At 39.0% G+C, this 10,753-nt stretch overlaps 1 protein-coding gene across 2 annotated transcripts in view; it reads left to right on the forward strand.

The window, feature by feature from the left end:
• Window positions 1-10,753, forward strand: part of SREK1 (splicing regulatory glutamic acid and lysine rich protein 1) — a 33,391-nt gene that overhangs the window by 14,260 nt on the left and 8,378 nt on the right. For both annotated transcript variants that reach the window (XM_064140584.1, XM_064140585.1), the window contains 5 exons: window positions 3,027-3,191; window positions 4,106-4,284; window positions 5,681-5,811; window positions 7,226-7,340; window positions 9,761-9,880. In XM_064140584.1, coding sequence (XP_063996654.1) covers window positions 3,027-3,191; window positions 4,106-4,284; window positions 5,681-5,811; window positions 7,226-7,340; window positions 9,761-9,880 — 710 coding nt within the window. The remainder of the gene's footprint in view (window positions 1-3,026; window positions 3,192-4,105; window positions 4,285-5,680; window positions 5,812-7,225; window positions 7,341-9,760; window positions 9,881-10,753) is intronic.

Raw genomic sequence — 10,753 nt, forward strand, 5'->3', positions numbered from 1 at the left:
CCTCGTCCAGGTCATCAATAAAGATATTGAACAGGACTGGGCCCAGCACTGATCCCTGGGGAACACCACTAGTGACAGCTGCCAACTGGATGTGGCACCATTCACCACCACTCTCTGGGCTCTGCCATCCAGCCAGTTCTTGACCCAGCACAGAGTGAATCTGTCCAAACCATGAGCTGCCAGCTTGGCCAGGAGCTTCTTGTGGCAGACAGCGTCAAAGGCTTTGGTGAAGCCCAAGTAGACTACATCCACAGCCTGCCCCACATTCACCAGGCAGGTAACCTGATCATAAAAGGATATGAGGTTGGTGAGGCAGGACCTGCCCTTCCTAAACCCATGCTGGCTGGGCCTGATCCCTTGGCCGTCCTGTAGGTGCTTTGTTATGGCACCCAAGATGACCTGTTCCATGCCCTTGCCTGGCACTGAGGTCAGGCTCACAGGTCTGTAGTTTTCTGGCTCCTCCTTACGACCCTTCTCGTGAATGAGTATCACACTGGCAGCTTCCAGTCTTTGGGGACCTCTCCAGTGAGCCAGGACTGCTGATAAATGATGGAGAGTGGCTTGGCCAGCTCATCTGCCAGCTCTCTCAGCACCCTAGAGTGGCTCCCATTCAGTCCCATGGATTTGTGAGGATCCAAATGATGCAGCAGGTCCCTTACTGCTTCCTCATGGATTAGAGGGGGACTGTACTGGTCCCTGACTCCATCCACCACTTCAGGAGTCCAGCTGTCCTGGAGACAGCCTGTCCCACTATTGAAGATTGAGGTAAAGAAGGTGTTAAGCACCTCTGCCTTTTCCTCATCCTTTGTCACTATATTCCCCTCTCTATCTAATAAGGACTGGAGGTTGCCCTTGGCCCTTCTCTTGCCATTCATATATTTAAAGAAACACTTTTTATTTTCCTTGACAGCCGTGGCCAGCCTGAGTTCCAAATGGGCTTTTGCCTCTCTAATTTTTCCTCTACAAGACCTAGCAACTTCCTTGAACTTTTCCTGGGTCACCTCCCCTCTTTTCCAAAGGTGATACACTCTCTTTTTAATCTTTAATTCCTTCAGCAGCTCCCTGCCCATCCAGCCTGGCTGCCTCCCTCATCGGCTCGTCTTCTGGTTCAATGTGACCCCTTTGGTCACCTGGGCACACTGCTGGCACATGTCAACCAACCACCCTTAGGTCCTTTTCAGCTGGGCAACTTTCCAGCCACTGCCTCAAGCCTGTAGCATTATATGGGGTTGTTGTGACCCAAGTGCGGGACCTGGCACTTGGCCTTTTTAAACTTCATACAGACAATTGATCCAATCTATTCAGATCCTGTGATAGAGCCTTCTTACCCTCAAACAGATCAACACTCCACCCAATTTAGTGTCATCTGCGTACTTACTGAGAGTGCACTGAATCCCTTTGTCCGCATCATTGATCAAGATATTAAAGAGAACTGGCCCCAATACTGAGCTGTGGGGAACACCACTTGTAACTGGCTGCCAACTGGCTTTAACTCAGTGCACAACCACTCTTTGGGCCCACCCATCCAGCTAGTTTTTAACCCAGCTAAGCATCCACCTGATCAAATCATGAGCCACCAGTTTATCTAGGAGGATGCTGTAGGAAATGGTGTCAAAGGCTTTACTCTAGTGCAGATAAACAACATTCACAGTGCTTCCGTCATTCACTAAGTGGGTGACTTTGTCATAGGAGATCAGGTTCAATCAGGACTTGCCTTTTATGAATCTGTGCTGACTACTCATCTGGTTGCCCTAGAAATGCTGCATAATTGCAGAATGTTCTGACCTTCCTTGGCACCAGAGTCAGACTAATACGTCTACAGATCTCCCAAGTCCTCCTTCATCCCCTTCTTTTAGATGGACGTTGTGCTTGCTACCTCCAGTTGTCTGGGAGCTATTTTGAAAAATAATTATTAAATACTCATTTTAAATGTCTGTATCCATTTTGTCTTACTTGCTAGACCTGTTACCTAGTTCAGTGGCAGACCTATGGACCTCTTAAAAATTTCTTGAAACAGTAGTTACACTGACACAGTTCTTCAGAATAATAAAATGCTGCATTTGATTGCTTTCAGTTGGTATCTTGCCAACTGAACTGTGAGCATAACCATGTTTTCACTGAAAAAAAACCCAGAGGAGCTAGCTGCTGCTACTTATACTTAGTTCTCTCCCTAAGCTTTTCTTAATGTAATCTATCAGCAGGCAACAGCCTATTCAGGGAAAATTTCAAGTTAAAATAATTTTCTTTTGGTGTTATATAAAAAATAATTACTGGTGGCTTGTTTAGAATTTCTCATGCTTGCTAGAAAATTTGTTTGCTGAAAAGTCAATTGCATTTTGGTTGGAGAAGCTAAAACTGAAGTCAGAAATTTAACAGACAAAATCAGTAGTGGTTTCTTTAAGTGAGGTTTTTCTATGACATTTGTCAGGACAGATTCAATTCCCAGTACCAAAAATGAGAACTATATTGTCCTCATTCTCTAGAAAGTAACTGCGTTTGTAGGAAAATAACATAATATCCTTTACATTTCAGCTGTAATTAATCTTCCCTTATATGATGTATTTGTCCAAATGGTACATTTTTTGTCCCTTTGATGGACTTACATCTGTATACAAATTGTCCCTGGATGCTGCAGATTCCCTTCTGCCCTTGCTGGAGAGGGACTCATCAGTTTCTCACCTATTCCTAATACTGGGGCAGGGGTGGGGGGGGGGAAGAGTATTACCAGTGCATGAAGGTACCTTACTCAATTCGATTAAGTATTAGAAATTCAAGCCTATATGTTTTCTGATTGATAAACTGCATCTCTGGCCAGAACTTTTTGATAAGATGTTAAGCGATAACACACAGAAAATCTTAACTATAGAAAGTTATTTATGGGTAGATTTTCATTCTCTAAACTTAATGTTTAAAGTATTGCCTATACTGATTAGTTTTGTTTTAACAGACATGGACAAGGCAGACAAGTATTAAGCGTTAGTATATCTTACCACTTGCAAAGCATATTCTATTTCTGTGTTTCCCAGCTTGGTGTTTCACTTGGCACTTTGGGCGCTATACCAGCAGCAGCATTGGACCCGAACATTACAGCACTGGGAGAAATACCACAGCCACCAATTATGGGGAATGTGGATCCATCCAAAATTGATGAAATCAGGAGAACGGTCTATGTGGGAAACCTGAATTCCCAGGTAAGGCTTCTTTTGTGTAATTGAAGGGCCAGTGGATGTGTAATTGTGAAAGGCCAATGGAAAATGTGGAATTATAATGTTTAAATTCTAATGTCACATGTTAAAGTATTTTTATTAGTCAATTCAAGACAAAAATTGTGTTTTTTCATTATTAGTGAGATTTTAAACTTTTCAGTGGTCTTGAGCCAATCAGGTCAGACCAGACTTTGGATATCAGACAAATTACACTGTATCTGAATTCAAGGAGCATATGTACAATTTTATGTGGTTATCAGATGTCCATCTAGGTTGTATTAGTTGAGCAATGCCTTAGAAGTCATGAGATTGTGACAGTTGACCCCCACAGTACTCTGGCAGTTGATAAAGTACAGTATGAAAATGAAATGCTTTGTTCTAGAGGAAGTTGCAGAGTTAGCGTAAATACTGTTATGTTTCTACAGAAGGAAAGTTAGATCTGTTAGAAACTGATTTTTCATCATTCAATCAAATGTAATTGAAAAACAACTCACTTCTGCCTGATGGCAATATTTTGGGGGGGCTTTGCCTAAGTAGAGTGTGAAAGTACTGTTAATTGTGAATAAAATTTTAAAAAGCTAGAAGCCAATAGAAAAATAAAAGGCAAGTCTTATAATACTATATTTTTTTAATTGGTCAAATTTCAGTCAGTAGCTTAGACATAAGTGTGTAAGGAAAACGTTCATCCGTTACTTGAAATGAACTGCCTAAAAAGTGCAAAATCCCATGCAAATGCACTTTTAACCTTGATGTAGTACTTAAGAACTTGAGTAGTGTATTCTTTAGATTAAGAAAGTGTTACCTTTCTAAAATCTGTAGCTCTAAAGATTACCTTACATTTTGGATAAGTGGATTTCATTGTCTATAATACTTCATCCAAGCTCTTCCGCTCTTTCTAGACTACAACAGCAGATCAACTGCTTGAATTCTTCAAGCAAGTTGGAGAAGTCAAATTTGTACGGATGGCAGGTGATGAGACGCAACCAACACGATTTGCTTTTGTGGAATTTGCTGACCAAAATTCTGTACCTCGAGCTCTTGCCTTTAATGGAGTTATGTTTGGAGACAGGCCACTGAAGTAAGAATTTAGTTATCCATATGGCTGTTGAATGAGAGGTCTCTTTGTCTTTTTACCCATTTATGACTCGTATGTGCAGGGAAAATGCTGCGATGGTATTTTCAATAGACCTATTGTTAGCAAACTGGAACATTGTCATAAACTCCAGTTTCAAGGTTGAGCATAACTTTTTGAGGAGAACATGGACGATTGTAAAATACTTAATTTTTACATTTTGAGTACTATTGTGGAGGCAGGGAATTAATGAGGCTGAGTCAGGAATTATAAAAATAGAATTATTTTCCTGAAAATCCTGCCCCCAAACTATATACAAACCTAGTTTAAGTTTATTTACAGCTCAATTTAATTTGGAAAATCTTCACAGGATATTATGAGCAAATTTAGAGGTTTAGGAAGTCAGAAAATGCAAAAGACTAAGCTACAAACACAGCTGAGCAGAGAATTAAGGGAACAGTAGGATTTACTTACAGAGGTGAGACAGGTATTCATGGATGATCCCTTGATGGATTTCTCGGTGGCGTGACTGCCTTCTGATGCTGCAGGCAATATCCAGTAGTCTGTATCCACGTAACAGAAGTCCAGGGTGGGTGGAAAAACCACCTAAGTCAGAAGTGTCTTGAAATATGGCTTCCAAAACACAGGGATTTGTGGAAGAAACGCTGCCTCAGCAGAGGCAAGGGAGAGCCAAACTGCTAGGGTCTTCTCAGTTCAGAGTAGCATCCAGGAAAATCAAGGCTGTGGTATGGTCCAATAGTATCCAGGTCGGGGTGCTGCCAGCAGCTCTCTCAAATGGACTCCAGGACTTGCCAAGCTTGGAAATTTGCACAGAATGGTGCAGAAGCGGGGAGAACCATCCAAAAGCAGGAGCAGTGCAAAAAACAGGGAGCTGTGTTAAAGGCAGAAGCTGTCCAAAAGCAGGGATGGTCCAAAATGGGAACTGTGTCACAGAGGAAACTCTTTCAAGGCAGGAGACTCTCTTGTCTTGGGAGTTCTGTCAAGGCAGGAACTCTTTCAAGGTGGCAACCTTGTGCCTTTTTCCCTTGCTCTAATTATCCTTTTCTACACAATATTTGCCATTTTATACTGGGCACAAAGAACCCAGCCAACTGTCAGCTCTATTCTGGCTTGCTGTTCCCCCTTCAAGCCTTCAGAGAGTGGAGAAATCAGTTTTCCTGCCTCCTCCTCCCCATTCAAACCTGTGGTGGTGGGAGAGGGAAGGAAGTAATTTGGAGTGCTCTAGAACAGGTACTTAGAGGAGTGCTAGGACAAGTATGTTGTTTTGCTGAACTTTGAGATTTTTAGTCATACATGGAGGTGGAGGTGTTCTCTTTAGTTGTTTCTCATTGTCTGTTTTCAAGTGTTTGGGAGTTAAAAGTTTTTTTTTTCTTTAATTTAGAATAAATCACTCCAATAATGCAATAGTGAAGCCTCCAGAAATGACACCACAAGCTGCTGCCAAGGAACTGGAAGAGGTGATGAAGAGAGTAAGGGAAGCTCAGTCTTTCATATCTGCTGCTATTGAGCCAGGTAGGTGTATTTGTGTTTGTTACGTAACAGACCTATTCTTTGCATACCATGGTACAGACACATAAAAATATGTAAAAGCACATGCTTTCAAACACAGGAAAAGATGAACCTGTGTTAGGGGAAAAATGAAAATAATCGAAATTGTGTTTGTGCAAAACAGTGGAGTTTTTTAATGTGATCATCTTATTTCCAGGTGCAGATTCTAAACATCAGGAAATTAATTCTAATTGATAAGTAATTGATACTTAATTTTTGGTGCTTTTTAAGTTCCAAGTACTTACAAACTTCTGAAAGAAAATGCTTTATATTTTATTTTACTCTCATTAGTGCCATAGCTTCATGCTAAGGGAAAGCTAGCGTGATTTGGACATCAGTAACACTATGCTTTCCTTACCTGCAGGAGGTTTAATTTTGTCTCTGTTCTGTTTTCCTGATGGCTCAAGACTGTGTTCATCCTCATAGCAAACAGGATCAGCAGATGAATCTGGGATAAAACCTAACATACTGTAAAGGACCTTTTATCATCCAGATTTGTTCCCTGATCCCTGTTACCACTGAGGTGCCAGGTCAACGAGGCAGGTGGCTATGGGTTAAGAGTTTAGAGAGATGTTACACTGATAATTTATGCTGATTTTAATTTCAAAATCAGGGCGTAAAAAAACCAATTTGTTTTTAACTTGCTGTTGAGATCCTTCTGTTTGCTTTCATTAGTCAGATTTTGTTATTTTTCTTATAAAAAACACAGGCATTGTCTGAAGTAAGTTAGATTGTGCAGAATCTTGATGGGTGTTTTGGGGGCTTGTGGGTGAATATTTTCTGTTGTTTTTTCGGGTTGCAAGAAAAATAGCTCTAACATTTTCTCAGCAGCACAATATCTATCTTTTTGGAGTCTGAAGCAAGATCTGGTGAGGTCACTGTTAAGATTCTCATTAACTTCCTGGCCTTTTGTTAAAACTACTCACTCTGTTCCAACGAGGAAGTAATACTTGTACAGAGCTTGAAATATCTAAAAGTGTAGAAAGTACTTCCATTTTATGTTTGTTTTTGAAGTTATACTCTCTAAACTTAATCTATTCTTCTCAGGTTATAAGAAAAAAGGGTTGTTATGTTAAATCATGATCAAGAGGAGAACATGTTGTGATCTTGTGCATTGTGGCAGCAACATAAATCCTATTGCTAACAGAGCTAGCTGTTTATAATTATCTGGTTTATGTGTACTGCTGCAGGATGGCTGCACTCAACGAGTATATGCAATGACTTTCTTGGATGTTTCTGAAGGATATTTGCAAAGAAGGAAGATATGCAAAGAGTAGGCCCATTGCACTATGTGTGGTACATTCCACTTGTGCCAGATTGTTAACTGGGATCTTTAAATGTTCTGAGCTTACACTGCAAAGTGGTTTTTTCCTCTCAGAGTCTGGAAAGAGCAGTGAAAGAAAAGGCGGTCGATCTCGTTCCCATTCTCGTTCAGAATCCAGGTCTAGCTCAAAATCCCGATCTAGAAGGAAAAGGTCACACTCAAAACACAGGTAAGTATGGCTTTTATTTTGGCTTAAGAGATCATTTAGGCTCAGTGCAACCCTGGGCAGCCTGATCCAGTTGGTGTCCCTGCTCAACTGTAGAGGAGTTGGAAGATGGCTTTTGAGGGTCCCTTCCAGCCCAGTGCAGTCTGTGTATCATAATGGAGTTTATTTAGTGGTAATAGTTAGTGAAATATCTTTCTTAGGATTTAAGTATCCCTGTGGAAAAGATTACTAACTTAAACTGAGCAGATCAGAGTAACCAGGAACTTCATCTCTTTCCCTCTAAATGATAAATGTTTTCAGAATTACTTTCAGTTTAGACACACTAAGAGGCAATTTGTGCCATGAAGCATTAATTATTTCTATGTTTTCACAACACATTCTGTGCCATATAGCATAATACAATTTTGTGAGCTGTATTTTAAAGAGCAACGCTTAACATACTCAATCTACAAAATACTGGTAGTTTCCTGTTAGCACCCTGATCATCTGCTGGCTGATATTCCTGTTGTCATGAGCTTGTAAATACCAAGTTGATAAATGTATTATTATTTACTGTATTGTAAATGTAAAATCATAATTTTAAAAAGCATAAAAAATGCTTTAGGGACAGTTTTTATTTTTCAGGTCTTGTTTGCTGTGCAAAATTTGTTCAGTTCTGAAGCAGGCTTTGGAATATGAGATGAAATAAAATTACTAGATCACCCTTAAAGTATACCCATTAAATATTTTTTTCCAGTAATGATGTAGTCTTGCTGTGTGAGACTTAATGCTTCTTGAAGTGGTTCAGATTTTTTCAATGTCACAAATATTTTCTGAGCATTTGTATAATCAAACATAGTTGGCTACATTAAGGATCAAAATAATCTTGGTGTGTATTTGAAAGCATCTTTTAACATAGCAACTAGAATTCTTTTAGATAAAGAAAAACTGACCAGAGTGAGTTATTAATGCTACCAAACAAATATGAAGTAAGTGCAGGCTTCGATTTTGCAATAGCAAGACACCACAGTGTGCGTTATCTAATATAGGGTACGTTTTTAAGCAAGAAGATGGATTTGGTCACTTACTGCTTGTTTCTCTAACTCAGAGCTGGAAAATAGTCTTTGTCTTGTGTAACACTGCCGTAATCTCAGTATTACTTTGTATTGACACAAGCCAAATGGGTTTTTGGAAGATAAACTTAAAATTTTAACTTGTGGAAGAATGGTGCTTTAAACAACTGTTGATCGCTATCATTTTATTGTTTGAGGTGTTTTAAATGCTGCTGTCAGTTTTGAGAATGTGCTGAAAATAGGACAGTCTGATCTGTTGAGAAGTTAATCACTAAGAGTAAACTATCTTGTCTACTTCTTGTCTGTTTTATAAATCACATGAATTTTAACCTCTATGATGTAATATTTGTTCAAGTTCTATTCTGACTCAGCTGTAGTTAATTTGCATTGTAGTTAGTGTTTTTGCACCGATCAGCAGAGCAAAACTGTCTTGAGCTGTGGAAGACAAGTGCAGCTGCTATTTTTTTATACCACCTTCTTCAGTCTTGAGTAATAGACATGGCCTTTTTTGGCTTCATTAAGTTAAACATCACTGTACTTCTGCCTCTTGGGCAAAATATCCAATGATGGTGGGGTTTGAATCTTGCTCAAATTCAGCTGTTTGTTTCCCCTTACTTAAGCAGTATTTAAAAAATGGGGAATATATTTGAAAAATAATACAGTAATTTAAAAAAGTCTTAATTTCTTAACCAAGTCTGCAACTGTATTATATATGGTTATCAGAAGACTTCAAGTGGAATTTTTTTTTTTAGAGTATCCTCACATTATTTGCACTGATCATTTACCAATACAGTAAATGCCTCTTCCTCTCCTGAGAATTCTTATAGTTGAAATCCAGCTTTTGACTGAAAAGGTAACTTGTCTAAATGCTGAATCATGGCTACTGGATATTTTTTTAAAATTTTTTTAGTTTGATTTCTTTAAACTGTAAAGCTGAAGCATAAAGCAGAGAGTCCAGTGAAAGCCTTCCTTCAGTGACCCAGTCTGCAATAAGCAATTTGGCTTCGAAAAGAAGTAAAGTAAAATAAAGAAAGTATTTTGGCAAGCTGCTAGGAATTGACTTTACTAAAATACAGTGCATTTAATTTACTAAAGACAGCTATCCAAATGTGATTTGTTTTCCAGAACATTTGTGGAGGTTATTATGAAACATGGACATTACATAAGTAGTACATTGTTATAAAGGAGGACATGTACACCTTTTACAGAGCATAAAGTGTTGGTATTTGCAAAAATGTTGGTAGGAGCAGTAACTGTTTAATTTCATGTGGTGAGGCAAGATGTATGGTCTTTTTCCTTTGTGCATTGACTTACTTTAATATTGGAACTTCATAATCTGAAAGTTATTTTCTTCTGGTATTGTTCATGTAGAAGTAGATCTGGCAACAGATCACTCTCAAGACACAAGGACAGACGCAGATCTAGAAGCCCTCTGAAAAAACGGTCTAGGTCTAGGGAAAGGCGAAAATCAAGAAGTCGCTCTCGTTCTCGGTGAGTCTGGTTCCTAAGAAATTATACTGTTCTTAACACACAGTACAGAGTTTTGGAAAAAAAGAAAACTTGCCCATCCTTACGCTGTTTTTGGGACAAACCAAATAAAAATAAAACTTCATACCGAGTATAATAGTTTTCACTGGGATTTTGTGTATAGTAGCTCATTTGATCCCTATGGAGGCTAAACCACCATGTTGAGATACTTAAACATTTTGAGTCTGGTCTCCATTTATACTTACAAGCTAACTGAAAATAAGGTTTGTTCTTTTTAACGTCTAGACTACAACCAGTAGATTAGGAATTTCCTCTGTAGCACGTGCAACTCTCAAGAAAGTGTATGATGCTCCTTTGATCTGTGTCTGTCGAGAAGGTTGGGTTCAGGCTGAACTTGATCCTTGTTCTGAGACTGTTTAAAGCATGAGCTTTTATTTACGCCTCTAGTTATCTGATATTTGCCATATACTGCTGTAGACTCAAATGCATGTATCTGTTATATGGTGATCATGAGGTGTTAGAACAGACTCTAATATCTATATTGTCCCTAGTCTATTAATTTTTGAGTCTGATCATCTAACTTTTGAACTGTGAAGTTCCCACAAAGTAATAGCACTGTTTTCTGAGGACTGAAAGTTATGAATATTTACAAAACCAAAGTACGTGTGGAACTAACTTTATGAGTAGAAGTGTTGGTACTTTTCTGTTTCATCTCTAATTCCCCATACTCATTTAAAATGAGATTCATACTTAACTTACACAGTTGCTTCTTGGTTTTTGAGGGAAGAACTGCAGCTATGAGTCCTCAGTGGAAACAGGAATAGACTGTGTAGTTATCTGTGATTTATTTATAGATCCTTTTGATTCTCTGTTACT

Source organism: Pogoniulus pusillus, chromosome Z (assembly GCF_015220805.1).
Source record: "Pogoniulus pusillus isolate bPogPus1 chromosome Z, bPogPus1.pri, whole genome shotgun sequence".
NCBI classification, from domain to species: Eukaryota; Metazoa; Chordata; class Aves; order Piciformes; family Lybiidae; genus Pogoniulus; species Pogoniulus pusillus.